Genomic DNA, 16,280 nt, shown 5'->3' on the forward strand with positions numbered 1-16,280 from the left:
GACTCGGCCCCCAAATCTGGGCCGTCTCAGAGTTGGCGCAGTCTGGAGTTTTCCATCTGTGGCCTCAAGACCCAGTTCTTAGGAGGAGGCCCCCAAGGGTCACAGGATGGGAGGGGCACCCACCCTAGGCCTGCTAGGTCCCCAAAAAGCCGGCGCCAACTACAAGTCACTGGGCCCCCTGACCCCCTCCCTTCCACTGCTCTGTCCTCGGGCACTGTTGAAATATACTTTTTATTGCATTTCTGCCGTTTTACAAAAATATGACAAAATAAATTAAAAACAAATAAATAATCGCCTATTCTGTGTGTTTTCTGTTGGTTTTGGGGGGTTTCCTTTCCCCCATCCCGGTCGAAAGGAAAACGGCAGATGGGGGGGGGGGGCCGGCCCCCGGCCCTGCCCCAGGATGGGGCAGCCAATACTGGGGGCCGTCGAGCCGAAGCGCGTTTTCTGGGTGGCGGCCGCCGCCCCGGTCCACGACTGATATTGCATATGAGAACAGGAAGGCAGGGCGGGCGGGTGGAGCTAATGCCAGCCGCTGGGCCAGCACACGGCCTGGGGGCTGGGGCTGGGGCTGGGCGAGGGCGCCGGGGGCTCCGGGGGCTCGGAGGTGGGCGGCAGCGGCGGGGGCGGGAGGCTGTAGAAGCTGGCGTCCCCCGGCAGGGGCTGCGGGGCGGGCGGGGGCCCGGCGAGGGCGCAGGGCGGGCACTCGGCGGCGGCGGGGGCGGGGGCCTGGCGGGGGGCGGCGCCCTCGCCCCCGCAGCCCCACGGCCCGTCCCACTGCCAGCAGCCTGCGGGCGGCGTCGGGGGCCGGGGCAGCGGCGTTGGCGGCGGCGGCGGCGGCGCGGGGCTCCGGCTGCGGCGGGTGCGGAGGGCAGGGGCGCCCACGGGGGCCAGCGCTGTCCCTGCGGAGGCGAGAGGGGCCGTTCCGGGGGGGTGCCGCCCCCGCCGCCGGACCCCGCTCGGACCCTGCCCGCGCTCCCTCCCGGGCTTCCAGGCACCTCGAGGGCCTTATTGCTTCTGATCAGTGACAAGGGGTGGGCGTCTTCCGGTGCATCCCCTGTCTCTGGGCACTGGGCCCCTCCCCGTCACGGGGGGGAGGGGACAGTCTGAGGAAGTCCCTCTGATTTCTGACCTGCGTCCCTGGTGTTGCAGCTGCCACCTCTTGGGCTCCCTGGGGGATGAGCTGCTGGAGCCTGGAGCTGGGTTGGGCTGGGGTTGGGGCTAGCAAGGTGGGCTGGGGGGGGGGGGGGGGGGCGGGGCGGGTGGGCACGAGGCTTGCACCTCTGCTCAGCGCGAATCCGGGTGCAGCCTGTGGCCGAGCCCGCCGAGCTCCCTGGGTAGGCAGCCCTGGCCCCCACCTCCAAGGAAGGCCTCCCTGAACAGCAGGGCTGCAGGTTAGGGACTTGCATAGAGGCCTGGGGGGGGTCCAGTCCCCCCAGGATGAGCTGGGTGTGGGGTCTCATAGGGGCAGGAGAGGCTGGGCCAGGTGGGGAAGAAGCCTCCTGCATCTCTCCTGGCACCAGAGCATGGAGGGCAGGGTGCCCTGGGAGGGCCACCGGGACAGGGGGCTTTGGCTGTCAAGGGTCCCGGAGATACTGAGCAGGCTTTGACTGAGAGGCTCCACGTACCGCGTACCCAGGTTCCCAACCGGTACAGAGACCGGGCCTCCTCTGTCCCCTTCAGCCCCTCTCCCCAGGCCTGGCCACCCCATCCCTTCCCGCAAAGCCCAGCCCAGAGTCCCCACCCCCGAGTTAAAGCTTGTGACCTGAGCCTTCCTCTTCAGGCCGGGGGGCGTCCGGCTCCTCAGCCGCAGCCTCGTCCACCGGCCCACTCCGCTGGGCTCGGCCTCCTCCGCCGCTGGGGGTCCCATCCAGCCGGGCCTGCCCACCTGCCCCGTTGGACCCGGCGTCAGCCCGGGCCCCACCGAAAGGAAAGAGCTTGCCAGCGTGGAAGGCCTTGGGCGGTGAGTGGCTACGCTCTGGGTCCCGCCGTGTCTCAGGCGACTTGAGGAATTTGAAGCTGAGGAAGGCTGGCAGGCGGGTGTCGCTACCCGTGGGTGACTGGGCAGGGGGTGGCCGGGCGGCAGGGCCAGCCCCCGCGCTGGCCAGTGAGGATGCGGCCCCAGACGACAGGAACTTGCCCTGCAGCGGGATGATCTGTTTCAGCTTCATGACGTTGTTGGGTGCCAGCAAGGACCCCGGGCGCTTGGGCCGCTCTTGCCCGTGGCCGCCTGCCCCACTGCCCTTGGCCTTGGCAGAGGCCTTCTCAGGGGCAGCAGGGTCCAGCCCTGAGCCTTCGGCCCGAGCCTCCTCCCGGCCGCTGGCGTCGCGCTCTCGCCGGGCATGGTGCTCCGCGTGGCGCTGGCGCTCCTCCTCCTCCCGCCGCCGCCGCTGCTGCTGCTGATAGCGGTGCTGGGCCTGGCGTTCGTGTCTCTGTGGGCAGAACAGAGCCATTAAAGGGACTGGGCAGAAAAGCTGTGTGAGCCCCGCCCCACCCCCAGGCCCATGCTGGTGCACCCTGTAGAAGCGGAGAGAGATCCAAACACTTACTGGGCACCAGCTGCCTTCCTGGACCCACACTGGGGCTTTCTGTGGAAGTGGGGAGAGATCTAAACACTTTTTGGGTACCATTTGCATCCCCGAGCCCACCCAGTGGCTCTCTGAGGTAGTAGGGAGAGATCTAACCCCTTATTAGGCACCAACTGCATTCCCGGATTCATGCCAGTGCTTTCTGAGAATCGAGAAGAGAATTTCTGAGAATCGACAAGAGAACTGACTGGGGGGGATGGGCTCAGTCGGTCAAGCATCCAACTCTTGGTTTCGGCTCCGGTCATGACCTCGCGGTTCGTGGGTCTGAGCCCCGCATCGGGCGCACTGACAGCACGGAGCCTGTTTGGGATTCCCTGTCTCCCTCTCGTTGCCCCTCCCCCACTTGCTCTCTATCCTCTTCTCTCTCTCTCTGTCTCGAAATAAAGAAACAAACATTAAAAAAAAAAAAAAAGAATTGAGAAAGGGGGTAACCACATATTGGTTCTTGACTGTCCCCTGCCTTCTGGAGAACCAGCGATAGAGTCATGAGTGGCACAGGCCAGACTCCACGCTGGCCAGTCCAGGAGCCTGTAGCCCCACGTGTCTTTGTCAACGTCGGTTTCAATAATTCGAATAAAATGGCAAAACAAAATAAAGTGCGATGCGAATTCCGCCTCTCAGCTGTACCGGCCCCATTTCAAGTACTCGTCGGCCGCCCGGAGCCAGGGGCCACCCAGGCAGCGCAGACAGAGGCCATCTCGGTCATTGCGGAGAGCGCCGCCCAGCGCTGGTGAGCTCCTTGGCCCACTCGGCAGCTTTCTGAGGAATGTGGCAGAAGCCGGGCTTCTAGGAAGCATCAGCTGTGTCCCTGGCCCCAAACGGGACACCGCCGGTGAGCTGGCCGATGACTAAATATTCACAAGTGCCAGCCTGGTGCTGGACGCCACCGGGATTCCGGGAGGGGACGGGCCGGTGCGGAGCGCTAATTATTACACTGGGCTCCGCACATCTTCCCTCCTGCTAAGAACCCGGCCGCCAGCCAGCCGGCCGAGGTGGAGAAGCCCCAAAGAGTGAAGGAGCGGACCAAGCCCAGCGCCGCACCAACGTTCCCCGCCCCCCCCCCCCCCCCAAAGTGTACCTTGAAGGCCTCCCGGCGCTGGTACTCAAGCTTGGCCATCTCCTCGGCCACCCAGCCTGGGATGTCGGGGATGGCCACGTGGATGAGGTACTTGAGGAGCAGAGCGAAGTGCTGAGACAACAGAGGAGGACGAGGCTGCAGGCTCCGGACGCCCTGCCCTGCGGCCCCCCCAGCTCCTCCCCCCCCCCCCCGCCCGCCCCCCTCCCCGGCCACCAGCCCCACCTCGAGCACCACCACAGACACGATGGCCGCTTCGGGGCTGAGCCAGGGGAAGAGGCGCTGCAGCTGCCCGCACTGGCCGATCAGGTAGCAGTTGACCACGATCGCCAGGACACCCATGGCCTCCATCACCTTCTGCAGGGGAACACGCGGGGTGGGGGTGGGGGGGCTCCGGTGGGGTCCAGCCGCCCTTTCCCGGGGCCTCCTGCCCCTCCCCAGCGCACCCGGACTCCCTCGGGGCCTCGGCTCTGAGTCCTTGGCCGCCCCCACACCTGCCACTGGCCGATGCTCTCAACCCGTTGCCCGAAGGGCCGCTGCAGCCCCGTGCACAGCTTGAGGGCGTCGCTTCGGATCTCGATGAGGTTGTTGACCAGGGCGCACAGAGCGGCCAGGGGGAAGGCAGACGAGAAGAGTACCACATAGCCGAACTGCACGAACATCTCCTGGTAGTCCTGGAACGTGTCCTGCAGGGGGCGGGGCGGTGCCTGGGTGTGGCCTTCCGCCCTCCCTCAGACCAGAATGCCTCCTCCCTTAGACTACCTTCCTCTCTCTCAAGCCTTGCCTTCCTCCGATGATCCTGAATGGACCCAGAGCTCCCCTTCCAGGAAGTTCCTGACCACATCCAGGGCCCCATTTTATTGCACCCCTCCCACCTCCCCCCTCAGACCGCAGGCCCTGCCCCTCGGAGGGCCTCGCCTGGGCCCTCAGACGCTCTCCTCACCTCGTACTTCTTCATACAGCTCTCAAGCTCGGCCTGGGTAAGCTGGGGTGAGTGCTCCTCCTCGGGTGGGTCAATCCAGGATGACCGATTCTGTCGCCGCTGCCTCCGGGCTGAGTCGCCCGAACCTGGCTCCGGGTCTGGGCCCCCGTCTGGCCCCTGGTCACGGCCCTCGCCCCCAGCCCGGCGGAGCAGGACGGCCGGAGGCTCCCGCTCGGGACTGCCGGGAGCCCCTTCGGCCTCATCGTCTTCTTCAGCCAGTGTGAATACTCCCGGCTCCAGCCCCTTCTCCACCATAGTGGGGCTCCCCTCCTCCAGGAGGGCCTCTGGGCCAGGTCGCCGCCGCCCAGCCCCTCGTTCGGCAAAGCTGACCTTCTTCAGCCGGAGCCCACAGTCCAGGAGGCCGCTCTCCTCACCCTCCTCCTCCTCATCTTCCTCCTCCTCCTCCTCCTCCTCATCCTCCTCCTCCTCCTCTTCTTCCTCCTTGCCTCCCCGGGGCCCATCCCCCATCTCCCCACCTTCCCCTGCGGGCCGCCGCTCCACGGTAGCCTCCTCCTCCTCCTCAGGTGCCCCACAGCCCCCACTGAGACACCTGCGGCCCCCGCTGCCGCCTCCGCCACCCTCTTCGGCCTGGGGTTCAAGGCGGCGGGGTGCAGGGCGCTGGAGGCTCAGCAGGCCAAGCAGGGCACGGGCCAGCTCCCAGGCAGCCTGCAGGCCAAGCTCGCCACGGCCCAGCCGCCGGTACAGGTGCGGCTGCAGGACCTCACGCACGTTCTGGAGGAACTGGCGGGTGATCAGCAGAGTGGCCAGCATCTGGGGGCAGGAAGGGGGTGGAGAGAGGCCACGTGGGGGGCGGGCGAGGCCCCGGGCACCGGGACAGGCTGCTGGGACTGGGCACCCGCCTTCTAGGAGCAAGCTTCCAGACACATGCCCTGAACCCAATTGCTAAAGCCACCCCTCTGGATGTCCCGGGACATGGAGACCCCAGCACTCAGCCTCTACCACCACTCATCTGCCACAGACCATAGCCTGGCGGGCCAGTGCTCCTAGCCAACCTCCTGGGGTTGTAATGCATGTCTCATCCTGCCGTGGCTCCAGGTCCCCTGCTTGCAGCACTGCCCAGGAGCTCAGCTGGTGCCCAGGGCCTCAAGAGGCCCCTGCCATCTGCACCCCATCAGCAGAGCCCCAGCCCCTTGGAACATGCACCCTTGGCTCAGCGTGAGGCCCCAAGCATAGCCACACTGCCCACCCCGGCGAGACCCTGTGGGCTCGCCACCTGCCCATACTTTGGCCCGGGCCACGAGCAGGAGGCCCCGGAGGGAGAGGAGGAGCAGGCGGAACCGCAGGGCCGCGAGCGGGACCAGCACCGCCCGAAGCTGCCGCTCGAGGCTCTGGGACAGGGACAGGACGAGCAGGAGCTGTGGAGGGACCGACGGACAGGTGGACGGACAGATGGGGGGTGGGTGACAGGCAGAGAGAGGACACACGGACGGACGGACGGACAGAGAGAGAAGGATGGAGGAGGGGGGGGAGGGGCTGGAAAGCCCGTGGACCCCTTGGCCAAGTCCGGCCCCCCACTGGCCGCCATTGTGGGGGGCACTGCCGTGGGCTGGGGTCTCACCTCTTTCAAGCGCTCCATGTCCTTGAGGTAGAAGCCAATGTAGAAGAGGCTCAGGTATGAGTTGACAAACTGGAACTGTGGGAAGCAGACAGGTAAGCAAATTTGACCCCAGGAGCCCCCCCTGTGCCCCATGTAGGCCACCCCCACTGCCCGCCTGCTGGCCGCCACTCACCAGGACGACTTTGATGATGAGGTGCTTCTCATAGGCGCTCTCCAGCCGGTAATTCTCTGGGGGCCGAGGGGGTGAGTGAGGAGGTGGCCCAGGCCCCCTGGGAGCAGCGGGGAGCCTGAAGGCCAGTGAGGACCTTCCTCCCCAGGGCAGCGGGACCTCCCCTTGCAGGGCGTACCCATGTCGTTGAGCCAGATGGCGAGCTTCTTGTAGCCCTCTGCGCTCACGCTGACCAGCAGGGCCAGCACGACCTTGGGCAGGAAGCGGGCAAGACGAGGCAGCCCTTTCACGCTCAGCACCAGCTCCTGCAGGGGCGGAGGTTTTACAGGTCAGCCCGGCGTCTGGGCTCGGCTTGGGGGGGTGGACCCGGGCAGGTGGCTGTCTGGTCAGGGCCAAGGCTGGGGCTGGGGTGGGGGTGGGGGAGGCCAGAGGTCACCTGCAGCTGGAAGCAGCCGAGCATGAGCAGGAACACACAGGCCAGGCAGGTGAGGCACAAGGGGAGACTCACGAGCAGCTGGAAAAGCAGCCGCTTCCAGGGTGGGTAGTAGAACTCCTCAGCCCGCGTCACAGGGCTGATGCGCCGGATACCCTGGCAGAGGGTGGGGGTGGGGCTCAGCGTGAGGCCAGAGGTGCACCCTGCCCCACACACCCTTCCCAGTGCTCTGAACTCCATTTCCATCCACCATGCTTTTACCTCTGTGGTGACGCTCCCCCCCCTCCCCCAGACCCAGAACACCTTTCCCAGGCCCTTAAATGCATTTTCCCACCCCTCCCCTTCCGAGCATGCAGATCCCCTGACTTGGCACACCCTTTCTGATGCCGTAGCCCCATTTCACATCTTGTCTTTGTCCCTGCAGTGGCCCCCCACCTCCACCTCTCACTCTTGGGAGTCCTTGGACCCAGACACCCACGACTGACCCTGAACTGGGGCCGTGGCTCCTCCACTGCTTCCCCAGGTGAGTCCAGCGTCCCCCATTTGTAGGCCAGCTCCGCCCCCCTCCGTTTCCACTCCTCCAAGAACAGGGTTGACCAGACCACGTTGAAGAGGGCAAAAACCACACACGATACATCCCGGCTTGTCTGGGGATGGCGGAGGGCCGAGCTGTTGGCCAGGTTGGCCCAGGAAGGAGGGTGTCTCAGGTACCCCAGCCCCTGCCCAGCCCACTCCCAGCACCTGATCAGCCTCCGTAAAAGTGTACAGGACAGAGCCAAAGACGGCTGGGTATACCATCGCTGATGTGTAGAAACCCAGCCAGGCAAAGTACATGGCAATCTTTACTCCGAAGTAGTCACAGATGTCATCTGCCAGGGGCACACAGCGGGGGTGGGGTGGGGGGGTGTTCTGGTCAGCCCTGCCTGCTCCGGAGACTCCCGCACACACACACCCCCCCAGCCTGGGGCCACACCTAGAGGCTGGTTTTCACACACAGCTTGCACCCACGACTTCATGAGGCGGTTCAGGATGCGCTGCTCATGGACCGGGAACACCTGCTGGATGATCCCGCGGGCTGCCAGCTCAGGGACTGTTGGGGGACAAGAATGCGTGAGCCCCGCCCTTCTGCCTCTGCCTGACCCGGCCAGCGCCCTTGGCCAAAACCCATGTTACAGCTTTTCCCTGCTTTTAAATCTGCAGGGGCCCTTCCCAGGAGAGCAGTCCTGAGTAGACAGATTATCTAGTTCTCCTTCAGAATTTGGAGGTGCAGAGGCAGGCAGGAGAGGATGCAGGAAACCTGGTAGGATGGGGCCAGTGTAGAACCCTGTTTTTAAATAAAGCCATTTGGCCTCAGCTCACTGCTCCGAACATCTGAGGATCGGTGCAAAGTTGGCGTCAGGAGGTGAACTTGGGGTAGCTGGTCTCTTGGAGAGGAAACCGAGGCCCAGGGCCGCACCACCCAGTGCATGGAGTGCTGTCCATGGTTCTGCCCCTACCTTATGCTAGACCCAGAAAAAGGTTTCTCAGGGATCAACCTCCCAGGGGGTAAGCCCCACCTCTTAGTTAAGGCCACACCCCTTCATCTCATTGATTGATGCCTCCAGGCCCCACCCAACTCTTCACTAGCCTTTGATCAGTTGGCTCTAGGCCCCGCCCTCTTACGTTGATAGGCTGTCCTCTAACAGCCCCACCCAACTCCCCACGTGTGATTGGAGGTTGGTCCCGCCCACTCACTGATTGGCTGGTCCTCCAGGAAGCGCACGTTGTGTAGTGCCTCGCCCTGCTTGGCTCGCAGGTTCTGCAGCCAGAAGCGGATGATGCTCTGGCGTTCCTGCAGGGGACAGGGTTTGAGCACAGGGAGCAGCAGCCCAAGGGCTAGGGGTGCACACTGGGAGCCAGAGCTGGCCGCACCTGGGAGGTGAAGAAGCGCAGCTCACTCTCCACATTCTCGTAGATGAAGTCCTCCTCGCAGGAGAAGCCGCGGGTGCCCCCGCCAAACTCGGCCTTCACTGCTTTGCGCAGACCCAGCTCGTCGGCTCCTCGAAGCAGGCTGCCAGGGAGACAGGGAGGTGGCATCATGGAGAGACCCTGGCTCACCTTCCTGGAGCTAGGGTTGGTATACCTGGCAGCCACCTGGGACAAATGCAGGGCGCTAGACCTCACAGTTAGTGCTTGGAAGGGTGGGGAGCTGGGGAGCCGGGTCAGCGAGAGGCTAGGGACAGAGACTCGCCTCTCATACGTGGCGGTGACGAAGAAGGCATAGGCACGCGTGTGGCGGTGGTGGCGGACTTGTACGATGAGCTCGGGGATGCCCACGCGGATGTGGTTCAGCAGCCATAGCAGCGTGTGGTCATCAGTCGTGTCTGCCAAGGGGCACAGGGACTGATGGCTCTTGTCACAAGGGGTCTGAGGCTTCTTACACACTCCTACTCAGGGTGGCCCGGCTCAGGGGAGCCCAGGGCAGTGGGCACAAGTACCTGGAAAGGTCATCAGCACATCGCAGTTCTCCGTGGGCACCGTCTTCATCCACGCCTTGTGGGACACCAGGTAGCGACCAGCCTGCAGGAGCCGCTTCCCAAAAAGCTTGTCTAGGGGGCAGGTGGGGCAGGGCCCAGGTCAGGCCACTCCCAGACCAGGACCCCAGCCTCTGGTTCAGTCCCTCCAGCCCTGGCCCTTGCTCATACACTCTCCAGGGCTCCTCAGCACTCAGCCTGGCATTCAGTGGCCTGCAAGCTCTGGCCTCGGCTTATTTCCTTCCCTCCGTGTCCTTGCACCAGCCAGGCCCTCCTCCAGAAATGCCCTTCCCCCAGGTCCTCCCTTACAAATCTTACTCATTCTTGAGGCCCAGCTCCGCCTCCAAAACCACGATCGATAGGGCGCTCACTAGCAGCCCTGAGCGCTACACCACATCATGTCAGCGCGTCCTCAGAGCTGGGCGCGGTTCTTATCCCCATTTCACAGGTGAGGAAACTGAGGACCGGGGCGTTTAAGTCACGCACCCAAGGTCACAAAGGCGAGCTGGGATTCGAACCCAGGACCGTATGATTTTGTATCCTCTGCGGAGTGGCTCTTTCGAGCGCACCCCTGCCGGGCTGCGATCCGGTAGCTCAAGGGGTGACTGGGCTCGGCCCCAGGCCCGGGCTCTCAGAGGGGTGTGTCCGCGTCTCTGCTCTGGGACCCCCGCCCCCTGCATCTTCCCAGCCGCTCTAGCCCCGCCGCAGCCGCAGTGCCCGGAGAACCGGCCCCTCGACTGGACTCCAGGCCTGGGACAGCTGACCCCAATCCCCTCCCGGTCCAACCGCCGTGCGCACCCCAGGCACCTGCAACCCTGTCAGATCCAGCCGCCGCACACATACCCAGAACTCCGGACGCCGGGGCTGCAGGCTCGCCCTCAGGCGGGGGCCTCTTGCCACGCTCGCCCTCCAGGGACGTGCCCCCGGCGTTGGAGGTGGCTTCGGCCATGGCGAGGACAGGTCAGGTCAGGGGCTGCGGGCGGCCCGAGCGCCGGGGGGCCGCGGGCTCATCGGGCCGGTGCAGCCGCGGAGCGCGCTGGAGGTGGAGACAAAGGCCGCGCCCGCCCGCGCCGGCCGCCGTCCCCGCGTGCCCGAGCGCTGCTTCTCGTCTCCGCCCGCGCGGAACCTCGATTCTCCTTCTCGTCCCCGCGCACGTCGCTCTTGGGTTCTCGACTCCGCCCGTGTTGTTTTCTGGATTTTGTTCTCGCCCGCCCACTTCGCTCTCTGGTGCTCGTCTCCGCCCGCACCAAAGGTGCATTCTCTTCCTTGTCCCTGCCCGCGTCATATTCTGGGTCTCGTCCCCGCCCGCCCCGGGCCTGGATTCTCCGCCTCCGAGCCTTAGTTTCCCCATCTGCAAGTGCGGGGTTTGGAATCTGAGTTGGGCGTGATTTGACTACGGCTGGACGTGGGAGGGGGCGGGCCAGGTCGGGGGAGATTCCAGGTAGCAATAACTTCGCCACAGAAGACGAGTACGTAGTTACAGCAGGTTCTGCCTCTGAGTCTCAGCTTGAGCCGTTCACCTACATGGGGCACTCGTCGCGCCCTCTCCGTCCAGTTAACCCCTGGACCCCCGAGGACGTCACCTCCTCAGAGAGGACCCGATAGGGTTGCCAAGTCTAGCAAACAAAAGTACAGTCTTTCCAGTTAAATGTGAATGAACTTCTGACAAACGAATAAATACATTTTTAGTATGTCCCAAATATCACATGGGCCATAGTTACCCCAAAACTTTATTGGTTGTTTATCTAAAATTTACATTTAACTGGGCGTCCTGTATTTTGTCTGGCATCCAGACCGCTGACCATTCTGTGTAGCCTCTTCTGTTAGACGGAGAGCCCAGGGAGGGCAGGGAGTCTTTCTGGTTCTTGGCGCACAGGTGGCGCTTGATGTATACTTGAGACTGATGGAACAACGCGGAGACGGCGAGTGTCCGCATTCGTCCCTCTTTTACAAATGAAAAAGTTGAGCGGGTCGAGGCAGGGTTTAGCCGGTCCGACAGTTTCTTCCCAAAATTGTGAGAGCGCCGCCCGCCCGCTCCGTCCAAGAACCAGAGAATTGGCCGTGTGAAAGCGCCCGCGGAGACCCCGCCCAGCCAGTGTCTGGAATTCCTCCATCAGCGCTTTATTCCGCGGTCCTGCGCTGTCCTGGGTTAACCTGAAAGTAATCCCTGAGAGTCCCCTTTCTGGCTTTCGGGGAGCCAGGGACGCACCGGAGACCGGATTCTCAGCTCTGCTGGAGCAGGCCTGGGCCGGAAAAGCCCAGAGGGCAGAGAGAGCTGTGCTGGGGATTCCAGAAAGGCGTCCGGTCGGAGGGGGCCTTGGAGCTAGGGTCTGAGGAGGAGTTTGTCAAATGAAGAAGGGTATCCGAGGAGGAGGGAACGGCGGGAGCGAAAGCTGGGGGAGGGGCGAGAAACTTGGAGAGTTCTGAGAACACATGTAGGAATCTTCCCAGAGATTTGGACTAGACTTTACCAGGGCCAGGGCGTGAGTTCCCCGGAACCCATCCCTCTGCGCCCCTGAGATCTCTTGCGTCGCCTAAAGCTTTGGAGTGGCCCGATGGAAAATACGGGACTCGAACCCTCGTCTCGGTGTAATTCCCACGGCCCTGGGCCATGCGTGGTTCTTCCTCCCACCCTTCATTTCCGGTGTCTCGGATTCTCACTGTTCTAGGATCCTAAAAATTCGGTCTAAGGTTGCCGGGGGAACGCCATTTCGCGGCACCCCCGCGTGCAGCCCCTCCCCGCCTCTTGCCCTGTCACCAGCCAATAGAAACGAAGATCTTCAGTGAGTGGGCAGTACGTCTTCTAAGGGGCCCAATGATGATCGGGAATCGTTGAACATTTTACCAGTCACGCCGCGGAGTAGGCGGGGCCTCCTGTCAGGACTAGAAGTCACCCAGGCTGAGAGGGTAGGCGGATCGCCGGTTGTGAATCCATGTGGCGGGGGTTGTGGACCCTGGTAGCCCGGGCCGCACGTGGGCCTCGCAGGTGGGGCGATAAGGGGAAGGGGTGTGACAGCGTGGGGTGCTGCTTGGGCTCAAACCCTCTCCCTGGGATCTGAGGGCCCAGTTCCCTGCGGCGAACCACCTTTCGCATTTTTCCAAGCTCCAATCGGTTCGTCCCCCTGCCGCAGAGCCCACATCTGGGTCGCGCATTGCCCTCAGAGTCACATTTTGATATCAGCCCCCTCAGCTTCACAATATATATCCATCCCCCTGCCGCAGAGCCCACATCTGAGTCAATTATTGCTCTCAGAGACCTCAATCGGGTCTGGCCTCAGACGCTCCAATCTGCCCATCCTCCAGCCGCACACCCTCCACCTGGGGCATCTCCCGACCGTCGAGTCCTCTATCCACCTGCCAGTCTGCCACAAGAGCCTCCCAGATGCACTGATTCTCCTCCTCTCCAGTCCCAGACCGTGCACGCGCCAGGGCAGCGGCGTCCCGGTCCCCGGTTCCGGGGCCACTATCTTCGCGCTGAGTTCCGGCCACGGCCGCTGCGGCATCGCGGTGATCCGAACCAGCGGCCCCGCCAGCGGCCACGCCCTCCGGAGCCTCACGGCGCCCCGGGACTTGCCCCCGGCTCGCAGCGCCTGCCTGCGCCTGCTCAGCCACCCCCGTTCCGGGGAGCCGTTGGATCGCGCGCTGGTGCTCTGGTTCCCAGGTGAGGGGCTCCAGATCCCGAACCTGCTGTAGCTCTCGTGACCCAGTTTCCCCCCTCCAGGCGTTTGCCTAGCCGTACTCTCCTCGACTCCCATCTCGCCGCACTAGGTCCCCAAAGTTTCACGGGTGAGGACTGCGCCGAGTTCCACGTGCACGGAGGCCCGGCGGTGGTGAGTGGCGTCCTGCAGGCCCTGGGTGAGTTTGCAGCCTTGGGTTCGAGGTCCGGCTCTGCCAGTGAAGCTCAGGACCCAGGGTGGGGGCCGGGAAGCTCAGGACCCAGGACCTTCCCGCAGGTAGCGTGCCAGGGCTGCGGCCAGCGGAGGCCGGTGAGTTCACCAGACGGGCATTCGCCCACGGGAAGCTGAGCCTGACCGAGGTGGAGGGGCTGGCGGATCTAATTCATGCGGAAACCGAGGCGCAGCGGCGGCAGGCGCTGAGACAGCTGGACGGAGAACTGGGCCACCTCTGCCACGGCTGGGCCGGGACCCTCACTAAGGCAAGCCCCCTATTCGTCCATTTCCGGCCCGACCTGCCCAACCTGTGCGTGAGAGCTTCCTCACTGCAGGAGTCTCCGATCCGGTCCCTTAGGTCAGGCTGGACCTGGGCACACTGGAGGGTGGGTTCCTGGGTGGCCACACCGCTGCCCCCTCTCCCCCCACCCCAGGCTCTGGCTCATGTGGAGGCCTATATCGACTTTGGTGAGGATGACAACCTGGAGGAGGGCGTCCTGGAGCAAGGTGGGTCCTGCAAGGGATGGGGACATCTGGTGTCTCAGCCCCCGGAGGCCCCCTCACTCCCTCCCCTCTGCTCTCTTCCATCCACAGCTAACAGCGAAGTGCGGGAGCTGCAGCTGGCACTGGGCGCACATCTTCGAGATGCCAGGCGCGGGCAGAGGCTTCGCTCAGGGGCGCACGTAGTGGTCGCAGGACCCCCCAACGCTGGCAAGAGCAGCCTGGTGAACCTACTCAGTGCGTGGCGGGCGGGGGCGGGGCCTAGTGTTGGGGGCGGGGCCGGGAGCTGGGGAACTGAGCTGTTCAGGTGTTGGGGGAGGAGCCGGGAGGATGAAAAGTCCGCCTCGCCAGGAGGTGGAGCCCGAGGGAGGGGCTCCATCGCCTCCGTCCCGCCTCCTTGGTGATTACCCCTGCTCTCCACGCCGTCCCAGGCCGGAAGCCTGTGTCCATAGTGTCTCCGGAACCGGGGACCACCCGCGACGTGCTGGAGACCCCCGTGGACCTGGCCGGGTTCCCGGCGCTGCTGAGCGACACGGCGGGGTTGCGGGAGGGCGCTGGGCCCGTGGAGCAGGAGGGCGTGCGGCGCGCCCGGGAGAGGTAGGCGGGTAGGGTGGTGGGATGGGGAAGCAGGCACTCCCGATTCTCCTGGCTGCCTTTATTTTATATCCCTCCCGAATCCGGAAAGGCTGCTCAGCTCAGTGGGGACTCCGACGTGGGGAGGACAGCGATTTAAATTCAGCCTCTGCCCGTGCCCCACCCTCCCCCCGTGCCCTTAATTACTCAACTCTGGGGTCACTGCTCAGTTGGTTCTCGCTGTTCCCCCAGGCTTGAGCAGGCTGACCTCATTCTGGCCGTGCTGGATGCTTCTGACCTGGCCTCTCCGTCCAGCCGCAACTTCCTGGACACCGTTGTCGCCCCCGCCGGAGCTGGGAGCCCCAATGGGAACAGCCAGCGCCTCCTGCTGGTGCTCAACAAATCGGACTTACTGCCTCCAGGCGGCCCCGACCCCAGTCCCAACCTGCGCCCGCACCTGCTGCTGTCCTGCTTGACCGGAGAGGGGCTGGATGGCCTCCTGGAGGCGCTGAGGAAGGAGCTGGCCGAAGTGTGAGCGCCCACGCCCTCCCCCTTTCCCACACCCTCCTTCAACCCAAGTTCAAGTCTCGGCTGAGCCACTGGCTTTGGACGTGTACCCGCCCACCCCGCCACGCCCAGGCCCATTTTCTGTATCTACAAAATGCAAACGATCCTCCCCCTGGCAATGCTGGTTGTGAAAGTTGAGAGATCACATCCTTATCCTTTGTCCCCTCCAGGTGTGGGGACCCGTCCACAGGCCCACCGCTCCTGACGCGTGCAAGGCACCAGCATCACCTACAGGGCTGCCTGGACGCTCTTGGCCACTACACGCAGACTAAGGACCTGGCCCTGGCTGCTGAGGCTCTGCGACTCGCCCGGGGGCACCTGGCCCGCATCACCGGCGGAGGGGGCACTGAGGAAATCCTGGATATCATCTTCCGGGACTTCTGCGTGGGCAAGTGAGGGGAGCCCTGGAGCTCTCAGCCAGGCAGAGTGGATGCCCAGAAGCCTTGAGGCATGTGGGAAGAGCTTAGGCCAAGTGAGAATCTCCATCCCTGGGGGAAGAACCTGACTCCAGAACAATGAAGCAAAGCCGCTGCCTTCAGAGGTGGTGAGCTCGCTGTGGCTGGCGGTGACCAAGCTACGGCCAGCCAGATTCCCTTGCAGGGACATGCCAGGGGTTCAAGCCGCTCTGGAGTGGAACCGCTCTGGGTGCCTGATTGTGGAGGAGCGGGGGTGAAAGGTTGGGATGGAGGTGGGAGGGCCTCAGAGTTCTTTGCTTTGTGGTTTTTAATTTATTTTGCAAATACCAAAGGAATATAAAAAATTCAGGTGATCCAGAAATGCTTAAACACGGAAGACTCCGTCCCCCCACATCCCTTGGGGTCACAGCTTAACTTGTGTCCTCCCAAAATTTCTCTGCTCTTTTGCATACTTGTGGATACACCCATAAAATATACGTTTTGTATTTTGTACAGAGAGTATGTGTTTATTGTTTTGGAAGTTGTTATTTCCTTATTTAGTATTAACCTTAAAGCTTAGACTCTTATATTTTAAAGACGCTTTTAAAAAGATATATATTTTGGAGAGAGAGAGAGCGAGTGCACATGGATGAGCAGGGGAAGGGCAGAGAGAAAAAGGGAGACAGAGAATCCCAAGCAGGCTCCACGCTGCCCGCGCAGAGCCCAACACAGGGCTCGAACTTATGAACCAACCAGGAGATCATGACCTGAGCCAAAACCAAGAGCCGGACACTGACCGACCGAGCCAGCCAGGCGCCCCTTAGCCTCTTATGTTTTAAATGTATGTATGTATGTATGTATGTTTGTTTGTTTAGAGAGAGAGAGAGAGTACAAGTGGAGGAGGCACAGAGAGAGAGGGAAAAAGAATCCCAAGCAGGCTTCACTCTCAGCGCAGAACCTGATGTGGGCTTCATCTCACAACCGTGAGATCATGAGCTGAGCCACAATCAAGAGT

At 63.3% G+C, this 16,280-nt stretch overlaps 2 protein-coding genes across 3 annotated transcripts; one reads left to right on the top strand and one right to left on the bottom strand.

Moving 5' to 3' along the window:
• Positions 1 to 176: 176 nt before the first annotated feature.
• ANO8 (anoctamin 8) lies at positions 177 to 10,483 on the bottom strand. Its single transcript, XM_042928841.1, has 18 exons — positions 10,183 to 10,483; positions 9,304 to 9,414; positions 9,057 to 9,189; positions 8,738 to 8,876; positions 8,561 to 8,657; positions 7,800 to 7,916; positions 7,568 to 7,695; positions 7,312 to 7,473; positions 6,830 to 6,982; positions 6,572 to 6,698; positions 6,397 to 6,452; positions 6,225 to 6,299; positions 4,607 to 5,416; positions 4,158 to 4,349; positions 3,889 to 4,020; positions 3,667 to 3,777; positions 1,766 to 2,432; positions 177 to 902 (listed from the first exon to the last, which is right to left on the bottom strand). Exons 1-18 carry the CDS (start codon positions 10,286 to 10,288, stop codon positions 523 to 525), a joined length of 3,696 nt encoding a protein of 1,231 aa, XP_042784775.1. The 5' UTR covers positions 10,289 to 10,483; the 3' UTR covers positions 177 to 522.
• A 1,789-nt stretch (positions 10,484 to 12,272) lies between these two features.
• GTPBP3 (GTP binding protein 3, mitochondrial) lies at positions 12,273 to 15,778 on the top strand. Of its 2 annotated transcripts, XM_042928853.1 has the most exons (9): positions 12,273 to 12,325; positions 12,747 to 13,000; positions 13,108 to 13,194; positions 13,293 to 13,495; positions 13,664 to 13,736; positions 13,824 to 13,967; positions 14,162 to 14,327; positions 14,556 to 14,834; positions 15,041 to 15,778. In XM_042928853.1, the coding sequence occupies exons 1-9, from the start codon at positions 12,273 to 12,275 to the stop codon at positions 15,264 to 15,266; spliced, it is 1,485 nt and encodes a 494-aa protein (XP_042784787.1). In that variant the 3' UTR covers positions 15,267 to 15,778. The 2 variants fall into 2 exon arrangements, with proteins under 2 accessions (XP_042784787.1, XP_042784786.1); XM_042928852.1 differs by having other exon boundaries at positions 13,664 to 13,967.
• The last annotated feature ends 502 nt before the right edge of the window (positions 15,779 to 16,280 follow it).

The sequence above is a fragment of the Panthera leo genome, chromosome A2 (assembly GCF_018350215.1).
Source record: "Panthera leo isolate Ple1 chromosome A2, P.leo_Ple1_pat1.1, whole genome shotgun sequence".
In the NCBI taxonomy this organism is placed as follows: Eukaryota; Metazoa; Chordata; class Mammalia; order Carnivora; family Felidae; genus Panthera; species Panthera leo.